This window comes from Notolepis coatsorum (assembly GCF_963971535.1).
Source record: "Notolepis coatsorum genome assembly, chromosome: 17".
Classification (NCBI taxonomy): Eukaryota; Metazoa; Chordata; class Actinopteri; order Aulopiformes; family Paralepididae; genus Notolepis; species Notolepis coatsorum.
The window spans coordinates 86,161,762-86,179,890 of NC_140181.1; the positions used below are offsets into that span (position 1 = coordinate 86,161,762).

Below are 18,129 nucleotides of genomic sequence, written 5' to 3' on the forward strand. Positions count from 1 at the left end.
TTTTATCCAAAGCGACTTACAAGTTGTGTACAAGTCAGCAGGAAGGGTACAACTCTGGCAACTAACTCAATAAGATTGTTCGTCAAACAGTGTCGAACTTGAGTGCGACAGACTTGAGTGCATCTTAGCATAGCAGGTAGTAATATAGGCAAGGTAGATTCCTTAGTAGCAGAGTGCATACTAGTAAAAGGTCAATCTGAGACACTGTCAATCACTCCATTCTGATTGACAAGCTAAAAGCAATTGGTTTTGATAGTTTATCAGTGAGATATCAGATATCAGTGAGCTGGATGCAATCCTACCTGGAGGGAGAGCACAGATGGTGGAGGTAAACAGTACCCTATCCCCCCCCCCCTCCAGTGAGCTGTGGTGTTCCACAAGGAAGCATACTAGGACCGCTACTGTTCCTAATTTATGCAAATGATAACAAACTATCATTACATCTGGGTAAAACAGAGTCCATTCTCTTCGGTTCAAGTAACAAACTCAGCAAGACCGACGGCTTCTCAGTTACAGTGGGTGACAATATTGTCACAAGGAAAGATGAAATTACATACCTGGGTTCCATCCTAGAGGCAAATCTTTCCTGTGACAAAATGGCATCAATGTAATCAAAAAAGTTAACCAACAAACTAGATTCCTGTACCGGATCTCCTCTCTGGTAAACAAGAATACCCTGAAGACTCTAGCAGGAGCACTCATTCAAGGGTACTATGACTATGCTTGCACCTCATGGTACCAAAGCACCTCAAAGGCGCTAAAAACTAAATTACAAACATCACAAAACAAACTGGTCAGACTACTGCTTGACCTTACTCCGAGAACCCACCTCACCCTTGCCCACTTTGACAACCTAGGATGGCTTAGAGTAGACGACAGAGTACGGCAACTTGCAATGGGTCTGGTCTACAAGATACACTACACGACTAAGGTACCCATGTACATGTCAAAATACTTCCCAAAGGTCAGTGAATACCATGACCACAACACCAGAGGGAGCTCCACAAATCATGTTAAACCCAGATTCGGCTCAAACAAGGGACTAAACACGTTTTGCAATTATGCCACATCAATGTGGAACGCCCTACCCACAGCTGTAAAGTAATGTGAATCACTACCCACTTTCAAAACCACTCTCAAAGAGCACCCAATTCTAAACTGGCCCCTGTAAATGTCAAAACCCAATGTACAGTTCCCCCCCCCCCACCCCGCCTACCCAACCCCCCCGCCCCCACCCAACCACCTCCAATGTACAGTTTCCCCACCCCCACCCTACCCGACCTACCCAACCCCCCCCACCACACCTACCCAACCTCCTCCAATGTACAGTTTCTTCCCCATCAAATGTATATACTCTCTTTTTTAAGACTCTTTTTTTGTATCACAAACAGTACTGTATTTGTAGATCAGGGCCCTCATTTATCAACAATGCTTATAAAGTGTTCTATTTTCGTTCTTAAGCACAGAATTTAGAATGTGTGTATGTACAGAAAAATCGGGATTTATCACACATGCGTACACAGGTTCTACACACACTCTGTGTTGATAAATACCATTTGTTCTGCGCTCCGCACTCGTGCACGATTTTAAGGATTTGCATATAGAACCGCCCGTAATTAACCATATACGGTAATGAAACACCCCCATGAAATGTGGAAAAGTGGACTAAGCCGAGCGAAGCGTGTTATGGGAGAAATACGCAACAGGCTGACAGACATGTACACGTACGGTGATGTCGGATATGATATCTATTAACTTCCTAAAGACCATTGCTGCCTGGGCAGCACAAACACTAATAAAGACCGTTAACCACTGTTTGCCATTGGTGTCATTAATAACAATGCTGGAATATGCCTTTTCTTCGTTTCGTTCGATTAATACCCAGGGATTAAAGTTCTCCGTAAATTTTCTACCTGCATATGATTTGTAGAGGCATACAATCTATTTTGATGTCGGTATTAGCAGGCATGCAGTCGGGCACAAACGCGGTTAAACGCCGTTTAGGTAGGTCACTGAGGCAGAAGTGCGCGCAGATGTGCACGCACGCACACAAAAATGCGTTCACAATTGTCACTGGACTCGTCGCGCCGGCCGGCACTTATCACCTAGACTTTGCATAATAATAGGATACCGATAGCATAACAACGAGGAGAGCTGGTGGGGGGTTGCTTGATCTGTGGTCGACTGGAAGGTTGAGACATTAAGTTGTGCTTCAGTCTCTGAAGGAAACTGTCCTTCTGTAAACTAACTCTAAGTTACATTGTTAATTTAGTTTGTATTTACTTTTCTAGTTTAAGTTAATTCAATTAAAGAAATTGTAACTACAATTACATTTTAAACATTTATGCATAATAATCATCTGTTCTGTGCGCAACCGAGGGAACATGTATTCGCGTGCACGTGCTTGGGCAATTCCCATATTACGACTGCACCACTGGGTATTAGGTAGCCTATATAAACAATAATACGAGAGCATATACAAGAACAATGAATCTCACTGCCATGTAGCCTACGCCATGTGTAGCCTGCCTATATGTGATCAATACAAACTTGAACTTGAATTCCATCATGTCTGTGTGCGGGAGCTCACAAGGCTGTTGTCACAATGTAAATAAAAACGTGCACTGAAAAGTTACAGTATGTAGTTGGTTGATTATTTGTATGACAGTCAGTAAACCCTTGCAAAAAGTATCCGTTTTATTTAATGAATTGAAAACATGCAGCATTTCCGTCCTCCCGGCATGCAGCAACGACATGTATCAGGCAAATGCGTGAAATCACTGAGTGAAATCCCTTTCTGCATTTGTGATGGAGCTTTGACAGCTACATGGGTGGTACAGTAACAGTCTATTGCTCGATCCATCTCCAATATCACGATGGACCGTGCCGGTGGCCAAAGACCCGAGGGTGGAGACTGACTTGAATGTGCATGGGGATGGCATTTGTGCATTTTGTTCCACGCTCCAATTTTCGGTCTCAAATTGCGGTACAAATGCAGGTGTCTCGGGTATAGCGGACTCTTTTTTTTTTTTTTTTTTTTTTTCCCTCCTTTTTTTCCTCCGATTTTCTCCCATCCCAATGTTAGTCGTTATGCCAATTCCCAATCCCCTTCCTGGTCGCTGCGCACTTACCCCCCACAGTCGGTCTGGGAGAGTGGAGGCTACCACGTGCTTCCTCCGACACACGTCCAGCCAATCAACCGCTTCTTTTCACCTGGCAGCGCGGATTCTCACTGAGAGGGCGTAGCGTGTGGAAGGATCACACTATCCCACTTAGATCCTATCCGCGTTTAGCAGGCGCCCCGACCGAACTGTAGGAGTCGCTGTTTACAATGACCCGGACCCACCCCGCCAGCTTCTCCCACCCTCTAATACTGCCAATTGTATTAGTGTGAACGGCCAGCCAAGCTGGTGACAACCCCGGAGCTGTGAGCTGGATTCGAACAGGCGAATCCAGCCGCTCCGGGGTTGGTGACGAACGCAATCTCCGTTACGCCACCTGACCGCATAGCGGACTCTAGTTAATATTATGGTCTCTCGGCAATTAGACTGCCCCTCATTCATTCATTCATTCATTCCTATCTGCTATCTCTAAAAACAGTTCCCCGCGAGCACAGTCAGTGCACCCCATAGTATTCCAATAACCCTATATATAAACCATGCTGCATTCATTCGGAAAGAAAGACCGATTCCAAATGCTATATTTATAGGGTTTGACAATAATTACACTACTGTCGCTATTTTACAATGAACTATAATGAATTACGGGTCATACAGAACACGCCAGTGTTGAAACTAATGCACAGAAGCTTATTTCCGCGTTGCAATATTCATATTCTACCACCGGGCGCCAGGTACGCACGGTCGGAGCTGTGCGTAAATATACGCACAAAGTCAAGCACACGTTCAAATTGATAAGTCCCACACTTTGCTTAGAAATGATCGTACGCACGGGTTACGCACATATCTGTGCGTACGCACCATTGATAAATAAGGGCCCTGGTATGTCATAAATGTCTAGATGTAGCAGTACTGTCTATCTGTATGTCTGTCATGTATGTCATATATGTTACGATGAATTGAAAATGGGGGACCCTGATGTAAACAAGACGAAAGTCTTTCTCTGGTCTGCATCCCCTTAACAATTGTGTGTATTGAGCTGTACTGTATTGTACCATTTTCAATCGATCAATCAATCAATCAATTTCTCAACAATGAAAACACAGACATCAAAGAGGGCGCTTGGTTAGTGATCAAAAGGAGAATCACAAAAGGAGAAAAATAAAACAGAATATGAAATGTAAATATGTTTTTTTAACTGATTGTAGTAAGTACAACGTGTGTTTGTATACACTCACCACCACGATGTAGCGAGGCCTGTACTGGATGGTGCCAAAGAGCCCGAGGATGACGATGATGATGTGGACGAAGTTGGCCAGGATGGGAGCCCACTGGTACCCCAGGAAGTCAAACACCTGCCGCTCCAACGCCAACAACTGAGAGAGACAGAGAGAGAAAAGGTTCTGTAAGATTATTATCTGATTAAATGATTATTTTGTAATTGTATGCATTTTTGTTGATATTTTCTTTTTTTATCCACTTTTTCTCCCCATTTTATATTTTTCTCCCATCCCAATTTCGTATTTCCAATTCTTCCCTCCCCTGTCTTGAACGTCGCTAGACTATGCCTCCCACTGGTCGGCTGTAGTGAGGATAGAAGCCTTGCATCACGTGTCCCCTCCGGTACACGAGGAGACAGCCTGCCGCATGTTTTCACCGCAGCAGCTCGAACTCTCAGTGGCGAGGAGTAACTCGTGGGAGGCTCATGCTGTCCCCGATACTTCCTGTTTCCGCCGCACCGGCGTCACCCAACCGACCTGTAGGAGTCGCTGTCCACAACGTCCAATCCCCACCCACCGGCTTTCCCACCCCCTAACACTAACACCAATTGTGTTAGTATGAACGACCGGCCAGCCGGTAGCAATGCCGAGAGCTGGGCTCGAACCCAGCATCTCCTGCGTTAGTGGCGAACGCCTTGCCCACTGCGCCACTCAGCCGCCTTTGTTGATTGTTTTTATTGTTATAGGTAATGTTATGGTGTTTTCTTTTATATGTTATTGTTTGTATGTTGGACTTGCTTTGGCGATAGGTACTTTACTGATATTTCATGTCAATAAACTCTATTTTGAATTTGAGAGAGAGTGAGAGAGAGAGAGAGAGAGAGAGAGAGAGACAGACAGACAGACAGACAGACAGACAGAGAGACAGGCAGAGAGAAAGAGTAAGAGACAGAAAGAGAGAGACAGATAGAGATAGAGAGAGACAGAGAGAGACACACACACACTCAGACAGAGATAATGTTATTCAGAGTCTACTCCTATAGACATAATTAATAACAACTCCTACACTCTGCTATAGCGAGTTGTAAGAAACATCAAGGAGCTGTCAGTCAGAGCTACAACACTCATAAAACAAGAGAAATATGGGTACACACATACAAGGTGGTGTATGTGTGTGTGTGTGCGTGCGTGCGTGTGTGTGTGGTAATGAGGGGCATAAACAACTCTAAGGTCACAGCTACAGCTCATAGTAGTCACAGTCTATTGACAGCCATGCAGTATGATTACTCACATTACAACTGGCCAACGACCAACACACATCCACACAGACAGCCATTGTGTTGGGGCTCCCAGGGAGAGAATGCCCGGAGGTGTGGACAATAAGTTTCATGAAATAAACAACGACAGATTCATTGATTTAACCCCCGCCGAGTCGAAAGGGGGGGCGGAAATTGGAAGAATTTCCACGCTTCCTGCCAGTGGCCGCCAGGAATAGGAGCGCTGTGGGAAGCTTTACGGGAGGCAAGGGGGGCCTGCCCTAATAATACCACAGCAGTGAGCCAAGGTGCTTATTAAAACACACGTCACACACACACACACACATTTGGGCACATAAAATTGCGTGCACAAACACCCAAAAGCTGGCACGCACACACAAACAAACACACACACACACACACACGCACACACACACAGCGAAACCGTTCAGAACAAAAGAAGGAAAGTTCCTTTGCCCCCCCTCTCTCTCTCTCATTACCCCTTTGCTCTCTATCCTTCTCCCCTATCTCATCCTCCCATCCCTCTACCTCAGTCTGCTTTTGCTCTGCTTTCTGCTTTGACATTCCGTCAACAGAAAACAAAGCAATTTGCACCTTTAAGACTTCGAGTCGCTATTTGCACCAAACTCAATTAGCATACCATTTGGGGAAAGCACTAAAGGGGGGGGGGGGGGGGGGGGGTATACGGGGCGTTTAATTAGAATTCCTTCACCAGGGCGAAGTGTAGTACCTTGTGTGTATGTGTGTGTGTGTGTGTGTGTGTGTGTCTGTGCGTGTGTGTGCGTGTGTGTCTCTCGCGGGCGACGGTAGTATTTTCGTCATGTGTCGACAATGTCATCGCCAGCCAACCGCGTGAAGATGGATGAGGGAGGGAGGAGTCCCGTCTCTACCGCACGCACGCACGCACGCACACACACACACACACACACACAAGGTACTACACCGCCATGGCTGCTGTTCTTAATGGGATGGAAATGTTACCAGTAACCCAACGTGACAGGGTGACAGGAGAGAGAGAGAGAGATGATGAAGTGGTCAGTGATAATTACAATGAACACCTTTTCACACTGCAGAGGGGTGGGGTCAGAGCTCTACAGAGGGGTGGGGTCATAACTCTACAGAGGGGTGGGGTCATAACTCTACAGAGGGGTGGGGATCATAACTCTACAGAGGGGTGGGGGTCAAAACTCTACAGAGGGGTGGGGGTCATAACTCTACAGAGGGGTGGGGATCATAACTCTACAGAGGGGTGGGGATCATAACTCTACAGAGGGGTGGGGGTCAAAGCTCTACAGAGGGGTGGGGGTCATAACTCTACAGAGGGGTGGGGATCATAACTCTACAGAGGGGTGGGGGTCAAAGCTCTACAGAGGGGTGGGGGTCATAACTCTACAGAGGGGTGGGGATCATAACTCTACAGAGGGGTGGGGATCATAACTCTACAGAGGGGTGGGGATCATAACTCTACAGAGGGGTGGGGGTCAAAACTCTACAGAGGGGTGGGGGTCATAACTCTACAGAGGGGTGGGGTCAGAGCTCTACAGAGGGGTGGGGGTCAAAGCTCTACAGAGGGGTGGGGGTCATAACTCTACAGAGGGGTGGGGATCATAACTCTACAGAGGGGTGGGGGTCAAAACTCTACAGAGGGGTGGGGATCATAACTCTACAGAGGGGTGGGGATCATAACTCTACAGAGAGGTGGGGCAGAGTTCTACAGAGGGGTGGGGTCATAACTCTACAGAGAGGTGGGTCAGAGCTCTACAGAGGGGTGGGGGTCATAACTCTACAGAGGGGTGGGGTCATAACTCTACAGAGGGGTGGGGTCATAACTCTACAGAAGGGGTGGGGTCAGAACTCTACAGAGGGGTGGGGTCATAACTCTACAGAGGGGTGGAGTCAGAGTTCTACAGAGGGGTGGGGTCATAAGTAACTCTACAGAAGGGGTGGGGGTCATAAGTAACTCTACAGAAGGGGTGGGGTCATAAGTAACTCTACAGAAGGGGTGGGGTCATAAGTAACTCTACAGAAGGGGTGGGGTCCAGGAGAGAGATGTCGGAGAGCGACATCAAGTAAGCAGGTCTAGGAACAGAAACAAGAGCTGGAGAGATCATGATGCTTTCATTCTAACATGGAAGGATGGAGAGATAGAGGGGTCGAAGAGTTGGAAAGAAATGATGGATGGTTGGGGCGGCTACGTGGCGTAGTGGGCAAGGCGCTCGCCACGAATGCGGAGACGCTGGGATCGCCTGTTCGGTCCCAGCGCTCCACATTGCTTTCAGTTTAGCTGGTCGTCCGTACTAATACACATTGGCCGTATTAGGGGGTGGGAAACTGATGGGTGGGGATCGGGCGTTGTGGACAGCGACTCCTACAGGTCGGTTGGTGCGCCTGCGCAGTAGAATCAGGAAGTGTCGGGGGCAGCGTGAGCCTCCCACGCGTTACTCCTCGCCACTGAGAGATCGAGCTGCGCAGGTGAAAAGATGCGACTGCTGTTACCTCAAGTACCGGAGGGGACTTGTGCTATGTATGACTTAGTCCACATTGCAGCCGGCTTGTGGGAGGCAAGAAACAGCGTTCGTGACAGGGGAGGGTTGAATTGGATGATACGAAATTGGGATGGGAGAAAATATAGAAAATGGGAGAAAAAGTGGATCAAAAAAAGAAATGATGGATGGTTATTATATATATATATACATTTACATTTACATTTAGTCATTTAGCTGACGCTTTTATCCAAAGCGCCTTACAAGTTCTGTGCGACAAGACAGCAAGAAGGGTATAACTCTATCAGCTGAGTAACAATGTTCATCATATATATATATATATATATATATATATATATATATATATATATATATATATAAAAGAGAGAGGGTACGTCTGTGCAGAGAGGGATCAGAGAGAAAAGATAAATGAAAGAGAGAGATGAGAGGAGAGCAGATACAGTGGAACGAGTGACTGAGTGACTGTGTGAGTGTTCTCGTTCTCTGTAATAACCCGGCTAGAGACCAAAGGAAATGAATAAAGGAAGAGGAGACATACATCTTTCACTGGCTGGGCCTCTGGGCCTTCAATAGAACACAGTAGAAGAACAGTGGGCTCTAGGGTGACAGTGGGTTGAGATGCTTGATAGTATCTGTCTGGGTGATGTACTCTGTATGATAGCATGTACAACAGTGCTATATATACCACGTTTACATTTATATGTTTATATTTACCGCATATATATATATATATATATATATATATATTTGTCTGAATATACCTGCATATAACCCCTCTATATACTTGCTTGTACACCTGCATATAACCCGATCCTTGATTCCTCACCTGTCTGTACTTACCTGCCCATAGTCCTTTACTATATCTACATCTGTATATCCTACATATGAATAGCACTACACTCAGTAGTACTAATTTGTATATTTTGTACCCAGTTTAATCACCTGTACATTGTACGGTTGCGAGTACAGTCCTTCTGGATGAGACTGAAAGTCCCTCAACTCACTTCGGTCGTTAATAACCGAACCCAGAGCATCTTCTGTACAGCGAAATGGGTTCCCCTGACGTCCCTGGAACAAATTCCTAATCAAGTCTCTGACAGCAAGGCCACCTAATCATCCCTCCTCCTTAATTGGCTGATAAACATATTTCAGCGTTTGTGCAAGTGTGTGTTGGTGCCTGGTGCCTGGCAGCCGTCGAGCCTGGGTTCATGTGTGTGTTGGTGCCTGGCACCCCCGGGTGCATGTGTGTTGGTGCCTGGTAGCCATCGAGCCCGGGTTCATGTGTGTGTTGGTGCCTGGCAGCCCCGGGTTCATGTGTGTGTTGGTGCCTGGTGCCTGGTAGCCATCGAGCCCGGGTTCATGTGTGTGTTGGTGCCTGGCAGCCATCGAGCCCGGGTTCCTGTGTGTGTTAGTGCCTGGTGCCTGGCAGCCATCGAGCCCGGGTTCCTGTGTGTGTTGGTGCCTGGTGCCTGGCAGCCATCGAGCCCGGGTTCATGTGTGTGTTGGTGCCTGGTAGCCATCAAGCCTGGGTTCATGTGTGTGTTGGTGCCTGGCAGCCATCGAGCCTGGGTTCATCAGTGTGTTGGTGCCTGGTGCCGTCGAGCCCTGGGTTCATGTGTGTGTTGGTGCCTGGTGCCGTCGAGCCCTGGGTTCATCTGTGTGTTGGTGCCTGGTGCCGTCGAGCCCTGGGTTCATGTGTATGTTGGTGCCTGGCAGTGGTAGCTGTCGAGCCTGGGTTCATGTGTAACATGCTGTAAGTTGGACAGTGCTATAGACTGGAGTGGTAACATGCTGTATACTGTCCTGGACAGTGCTATAGACTGGAGTGGTAACATGCTGTATACTGTCCTGGACAGTGCTATAGACTGGAGTGGTAACATGCTGTATACTGTCCTGGACAGTGCTATAGACTGGAGTGGTAACATGCTGTAAGTTGGACAGTGCTATAGACTGGAGTGGTAACATGCTGTAAGTTGGACAGTGCTATAGAGTGGTAAAGCCATATGAAATCCGTAATTTTTTTTCCAAATTCCATTTATTTTTATTCCGTTTTTTCCGTTTGAATATTTCAGAATTCTGTATTTTGCTTTGTACGCTCATTTTACCATCAGAAATAGTGTCTAATAAGTGGGAATGAATAAATGTCCACAATTTAATAAGATATAAATACTTTGAAGCTTCGAAGCTTCGTTCGATGGGCATGGGATTCGAATATGAAAATAAAATTCTATTATTAAAAAAAATAAATGATATATATATACAGGGAACAAACTTAACTTTTTGACTTACCAGCCATTTGGCTGGTAGATTTTTAAAAGTACCAGCCGGGCAGGTTTTTTACTAGCCAAAAATTATAAATAGCTTTTTAGTATATCGCCATGTGTTATTATTACATATAATACTCTCATATGCTATTTTCAATTAATATCATAAACAACATATGGAATATTAGCATAATTTTGAGTGGACTGAAGGAATGAGTCAGCGTTAATAGTTTTAAATGCAAATAATTTATTGAAACATAGAAGTGGGGTCGGGAGGACACACACACACACACTGTGTTTCAACTCACCACCCCCGCATCATATTGTAGTCTGTCTTCAAACTTCCACTCCTCTCAAAAAAATGTATATTTGAATATCAACACTATCTGTCCATCCTTAGTAATCCTCAGTTTACTATAATATACTCCTGTCCTGAGTCCTGACTAGTGACTCCGTCATCTTTCCAAATGCACGCACACACACACACACAGGGAAGGGGAGAGTGCCCCCCCCCCTTCATTTCCCTTTCCTCAGTGCTGTTCACTGTGGCTCTGCCTCGTCTGATCATCAGGATTAGCTTGTTAGCTGACGTTAACGTTGTAGTGATTGGTACATAAACGTTAATTTCGGGCGATGTGGGCATAAAGGAATGGCGACGGTGCAAAGCATGTAGCTGCATTGGACTCGTTGTGAGAAGAAAAAAAACATCACAGACTTATTTCGCGTCTGTAGGCGCACTGCTGTGTTAACGCTGCTCTGTTTACAACGCTGCTCTGTTTTCAAGAAACAACACTGAGTGGGCGGATATCATATGACTCGCGGAGTTGCTAAGGGTTTTTCAAAATAAGAGTATCATATGAACCTGAACGTTGCTAGCTGCCGGAGCCCAGATATTATGACTGGAGCTGCGCTTGGGGCGGCAATGAGACCCGCACAGGATTTTCAAAATAAGAGTATCGATATGAACTACACCGTACACGCCAGCTGGCGGGCAGACTATTATTGTTAGACGCCAGACGGTAAATCTACACGCATTTGGCGATGGGCGCCCAGTTATTTTGTTCCCTGTATATATATATATATATTTCTTTTTTGCTAAATCTACTCTGCCTCTCTTTGTTAACTACAACAAGCAATGCTGTTTGTTATTTAAGATGAGGTCGGACTCGGCACTGACAGATTTGTGTCATTGTGCTGCTTTTATAAAGCCTCAAATGACGGCTTACAATATTTCATGAAAGCAAAGTGTTTTGTTTGTCTAAGATTTAAAAAGGTTTAAACTTTACAGCACTGACAAAGTTGAACAAAGTGCTGTACTGTACAAGTCCCACAACATAAAGAAAATAATTTTTATTTTTTATTTTTACAGTTGATTCCATTTTTATTGCTCAATTCCGCAATTCCGTCCGCGATTCCGTGAACACGGATTTCATATGGCTCTAAACTCTAGTGGTAACATGCTGTCAGCACCACTCTTACTGCAGGGATGTGACAGTATGGCTGTGTTCATCATCTCTGCATATTTCAATATATCTCTTTCTCAACACACACACACACACACACACACACACACACACACACACACACACACACACACACACACACACACACACACACACACACACACACACACACACACACACACACACACAGCAACAGTGTTCTTTGTACACGATGCCTCTCCCACACTGCTGGCCTACTGTTCCACACAGAGACACATACATGTCTGTCCCACATAAATACTTCACATTCTATACACAAACTGAGAATTATTATCACTGGTCATTGGATTATATAGGAGTATTGTTTGTGTGCGTGTGTATGTATGTGTGTGTGTGTGTGTGTGTGTGTGTGTGTGTGTGTGTGTGTGTGTGTGTGTGTGTGCGTGCGTGCGTGTGTGTGTGTGTGTGTGTGTGTGTGTGTGTGTGTGTGTGTGTGATCTAATTCTGTGAGAGGCTCTCTCTCTCTCTCTCTCTCTCTCTCTCTCTCTCTCTCTCTCTCCCTCTCTCTAGTACTTTACGGAGAGGAAAGAAGAGAAGCCATAGAGCGGCCAATCACGATCTCTCTAACTCAATAACACACTCTGATGACAGCAATCAATCAAGGATGGAAATCGCCTCAGCATGCCCACCCACACACACACACTCTATCTCTCTCACACACACACACATACACAAAGACACACATACAGATACTCTCTCCCTTTCTCTCACACATATACACAAGCGTGCACATACACACACACACACACACACACACACACACACACACACACACACACACACAAGCCTGATTAGCCTGCAATTCATAGGAAATGGCTTATTTGGGAGTGGGGTGGAATTTGATCAAATGGATACCGATGCTCTTCCAGGAACTGTAGCCCGCTGTGCAGCGGCTTCTAAAAGCCTCACACCAACCTCCTGTGTGCGTGTGTGTGTGTGTGTGTGTGTGCGTGTGTGTGTGTGTGTGTGTGTGTGTGTGTGTGTGTGTGTGTGTGTGTGTGTGTGCGTGTGTGTGACTCACTACCCTACCAACAGTATCACCCACAGTATCACCATAAATACTAAGCAATTAGGGTCCAGGTAAGTTGGCAGGATGTAACAAGCCCCTATCTTACCTTCCTCCTCCCCTATCTATCTGTGTGTATCTCTCTTTCTCTCTCATTCTCTCTCTCTCTCTCCTCTCTCTCTCTCTCTCTCTCTCCTCTCTCTCTCTCTCTCTCTCTCTCTCATTCTACTCTATTTTTAGTGCTCCAAAAGCCCCAATTAATCTCCCCTCCCCTCCCCATGATACCACATCATTAACAGGGATCGTACAACTCAATTCTATTGCCCTGCCTCTCTCACTCTCCAACAAGCTCCTATACTGACAAGTTGTGCCCAGTTGCTTTATGTGATTGACGACCCTTCAGCACAGCGGGGGGGCGGAGGGGGGTGGTGAGTGACATGTCGGTGAAAACCTCTGATAAGAAGGATGAGTGAGACAGTAAGAACTTAGCCTGCAGCATGAGAGCTCATGTGACCTGTGACCTCTTGACAACAGCCCCTCCTCACCCTCCAGGCCTTACAAATAAGGTAGATTGTGTGCGTGTTTGTGCATGTGTATGCAGTGTGTGTGTGTGTGTGTGTGTGTCAGGTTCTCCATGTGGCTGAAGGCTGTATGACTCAGCCTCCTCTGCTCTCTGGCCTGCCACACAACGTGAGTCACGCAAGTCAGATGGAAGGAGTTGTTGAAAGGATCAGAAGACACAAGGTGTGAATCATAGAGGATGTCAATTGCGATTTATATGCAATGTTTTTTTTTTTCTTTATTTTGTAACTGGTTTTGTTTCAGGCCCCTCCGCTAATGGGTTGTTCTTGTTTTAACGTGTTCAACGAGACCGATGATGAGGCCAAGAACGACACCTAAAACATTACGACTCACACTTAAAAAGGAGGCTTGTGTTAGACATGGGAAAATACAGAACATCAAATACCAGAAATCTAAATCACGACGTGTCTAATCACCAGTGTGTGGGACGTGGTCTACGGTGGTGTCTTTCAAAGTGTGGGTCTTGAGAGGATTACAGCGGGTCCCCGGAGTATTCCCTGGAGGTAGCATGTGAAACCAAAGCCCTCACAAGTCTATATAAAAAAGACATGTTCTAGGCCACTAGTTTAAACGGTTTAAAAGCTGGATGAATTGTGTCCTACTAGCTTAAATAATAACCTGCCAAATCAGTTTTAGGTCAAAGGAATATTTATTTAGAAAATGTGGGTCTCCTGACGGTATACCCCACCAAGCTGAGATAAAGAGATATACAGTAAACCACCAAGCTGAGATAAAGAGATAATGGTCTACAGTAGTGCTTCTCAAACTTTTTCTGTCAGGCCCCCCTTTGGCGGACCAAAATATTTTGGGCCCCCCCCCCCCCCCCCCCCCCCCACCCCCCCCCCCTCGCCCCAACAAAATAGTCATGAAATGGGCCATGTTTAAATTTATTGAAATAACACCAATATCGTGACCTTTCAAATTGGCCCTATATTTTGTTTTCAGAGCTGTCATGGATGAAAAGCCAGCTTCACACAGATACTGTATGTGGTGCTGAATGGTATCACACCTTAACTGCTGCATTATGAGATACTTGGTGGGCCATGGGATGAGATACTTGGTACTCAGCACCACACTCAGGGGCCTTTCTCACTCACGTTTTGGGATCGAATCACTGCTCCCGGGAACGGGGGGGGAGTGTTCTCACTCACCCCTTTTGGGATGCGAAACGGCGCTGATTCGTTTTACCCCCCGCTGAACGGGCCGGTTGGATTAGGTGGTCTCGGAATCGGCCGTGGGAGCGGGGGGCGTGACACACACAACGTCGTTACTGTCATGCTTGCTTGAATTTTGGGCAGATAACACCACACAGCAACAACTGGAGAATACCCACAAAAACGATATTTATGGGCAATTTGAGAGTTCAGACCTCAACCAAAAACAAGTGGATGAAAACATGAAGCCACGTTACAAACGCACAGCACTTCCCTGGCTCGCATTAGGCCTGGCAATTTTTGTTTGCCATGCTATTTTCTATACATTAGTTTCTTGTTTGAATGCATTTATTTCTATTAGACCAGTGGTGCCCAACCAGTCGGCCGTGGTCGACCAGTAGATCAATGACATGTAATATAATTGTCACGAACGATGGGATAATGTTAGCTGCTGGACAGGCTAAGCTAACTAGCGTTAGCCATTAGCTTAGCGTTAACGTTAACCCTGCAAAACGCTCAAAAGCGGACTCTACAACAGAGTTCCATTCGTGAGAAAAGAGGCAGAACACACAGTGAATGTATCCGTTTTGTTTATTGCACGTTCTTTGCTGAAAAGAAAAAGTGCTACAGGCTATACTAGACTAGGCTAAGCCAACTAGCGTTAGCCGTTAGCTTAGCGTTAGCCCTGGGAAACGCTCAAAAGCAAACTCTACAACACCATCCATTCGTGATAAAATGGGGTGGGTTATATTGACAAGGCTTGACAACAGAGGTTCAAATATAACTTCATATTTATTGCTTATTTATTCATTTTATATCAGCATCCAGTCTCCAGCGCCATGTTAACACTTCCTGTGTTTACATTTTCGAACGTGACATCATCGCCTACGGCAAGCGTAAACGCTCAAAAGGCAAACCGTAAACAGAACCCGGAACGAAACAAGACTGCAGTGTGTACGCAAACTAGAGGGGGGAGAGGGGGGGGGGGGGAGTTCGCATCAGATCTCGGAACGGGCTAGAACGAAACGGAATGGAACCGAATACCTGAGTCAGAAAGGCCCCTGAAACTAGCTCTCTAGGTGGTATCAGATGAGCTTTCAAAGAGTTCTTCCAAGAGTTTGGATGGAGATGTGTCAGGAAGCTTTGTCTCAATGTTGTCTGTAACGTTTTTTTTTTATCCAGAGTAACTTGGTGATCCTTTTCTGTGTTTTATTAAATAATGATTTTCAGATTTTGAGAAATTGTATTTTCATGGAGAACAGTGCAGCTGCAACAGATAGCACTTTAGTGAAAAAAATAAAATAAAAATAAAATTATAAATCTCAAGGCCCCCCCCTGTCATGCCTCTGCGCCCCCCACTTTGAGAAACACTGGTCTACAGTAAACCACCAAGCTGAGATAAAGAGATAATGGTCTACAGTAAACCACCAAGCTGAGATAAAGAGATAATGGTCTACAGTAAACCACCAAGCTGAGATAAAGAGATATGGTCTACAGTAGTGTTGTCACGATACTGGAATTTCAACTTCGATACGATACCTTGAAAAGTATCGATACTTCGATACCATTTCGATACCAAAAAAATATATATATATATATTTTTTTTAAACAAATTTAGCTTTTGTTGCTGGTTGATTCTCCTCAGCTTCTCTCTGGTACTATAAGAGAAGATAAATATAACATTTTTAAAACCCTTTGTTTATCTTAAAAATAACTGTTCATCTCACTTCAATCATTTTTATAGCAAATGCAGAACATGGTATTTTCTCAAGCAGACAGATGTAAACACTGTAATCTGTGTTGCATGTACCTGACAAACTGAACTGTTTGTATTACAGTTAATAACAGTTTCGATTTTTATTTAAAGATAACGAGAGCGAGCGAGAGAGAGAAAGAGAGAGAGCGAGAGAGAGAGAGAGCGAGAGAGAGAGAGAGAGAGAGAGAGAAAGAGAGAGAGAGAGAGAGAGAGAGAGAGAGAGAGAGAGAGAGAGAGAGAGAGAGAGAGAGAGGCTATGCTCGGAGCATTTTAGTAACGTTACATTTTCAAAAAGATTGCTGCTATTCAAACACTTGATGGAAACGGGGGTAACGTTAACCTTATGTCGACTGTAGTATTGTATGACCTCGACATAACGTTTAAACGTTAACGTTACTCCGTTTCCATGCAGTAATTATAATGGTGGCCAGCTAAGCTAACGGAGCTAACTGCTAGCAGTAGCTAACGTTAGTTTCAAGTTCAAGTTTCTTTAATAGTTGTCATACAGAAGTACAGAATACTTTTATACAAAATGCTTCTTACTGTTACGCTCCAGAGACTGTGCAAGACAAGATAAGTATGAAATAAAATAACATAGTATAGCATGTAAATTAGAAGTAAAAAAATTAGGTCACAGTGTTCAGTATAGACATATGTACAATGTTTGATGCAGAATAGACGTAACTGAGTTACCATATAATATACAATACTATGCAGTGTACTAATATACAATACTATATAGTGCAAGGCAGAAATGGGATGAGGTGCAATTTAGGTACAATTTACAGTAGGTGTACGAGTTGTAGTGCAAATCCTTTATCAATAAATATAAAGTGTGTTTGTGTGATCTAAAGTGTGGAGAGTGGGTGCTGCAGTGTGTTGTTTGTTTAAGTGAGTGTGTGCGTGTGGGTGTGTGTGCTGTGTGCATTTGATGGTTGTTGCATAGTGTTTATTGTTCGTTTAGCAGCCTGATGGCCTGGGGATAGAAGCTTCTTCTGAGTCTTTCTGTGCTCGCCTTAAGACTCCGGTATCGCTTGCCTGACCGCAGCAGTTCAAAGAGGCAGTTGTTCGGGTGGCTCGAGTCCTTAATAATTCTCTTAGCCTTCCCCCTGCACCGCTTGTTGTAAATGTTCTGGAGGGTGGGAAGCCCCCCTCCAATTGTGCGTTCGGCTGAACGTGTCACTCTTTATAGTCTGCTACGGTCTTGTGCAGTGCTATTCCCAAACCAGGAGGTGATGTTGCCAGTCAGGATGCTCTCTATTGCACATGAGTAGAAGTTCCTAAGGATCTTCTGACTGACTTGGAACTTCCTTAGGCGCCTGAGGAAGTAGAGGCGTTGTCGTGCCTTCTTCACAACACTGTCAATGTGTGTGGTCCATGTCAAATCCTCGGATATGTGGGCTCCGAGGTACTTGAAACTGTTCACTCTCTCAACCGGTGCCCCGTCGATGCTGAGGGGGCTGTAGTCCTTGACCCCCGACCTCCTGAAGTCCACAATCATCTCTTTTGTTTTGCTGACGTTCCACTGTGACAGATTCTCTACCTCTTCCAGGTAGGCCCTCTCGTTGTTGGCAGAGATCAGGCCCACCACTACTGTGTCATCAGCAAATTTGATGATTGTGTTGTTGTTCCGCTGTGCTACGCAGTCATGTGTGTACAGGGAGTAGAGGAGGGGGCTCAGAACACAGCCCTGGGGGGCCCCTATGTTGAGCGTGATGGATGAGGAGGTGCAGTTGCCTGCTCTT

General features: G+C 45.4%; 1 protein-coding gene across 1 annotated transcript in view; it reads right to left on the minus strand.

Annotated features, from left to right (window-relative positions):
• Positions 1-18,129, minus strand: part of LOC311244122 (sodium/potassium-transporting ATPase subunit beta-1-interacting protein 3-like) — a gene marked incomplete at its 3' end in the record, with an annotated part of 55,039 nt that overhangs the window by 2,360 nt on the left and 34,550 nt on the right. Inside the window, exon 2 of the mRNA XM_084333532.1 lies at positions 4,352-4,495. Coding sequence (XP_084189658.1) covers positions 4,352-4,495 — 144 coding nt within the window. The remainder of the gene's footprint in view (positions 1-4,351; positions 4,496-18,129) is intronic.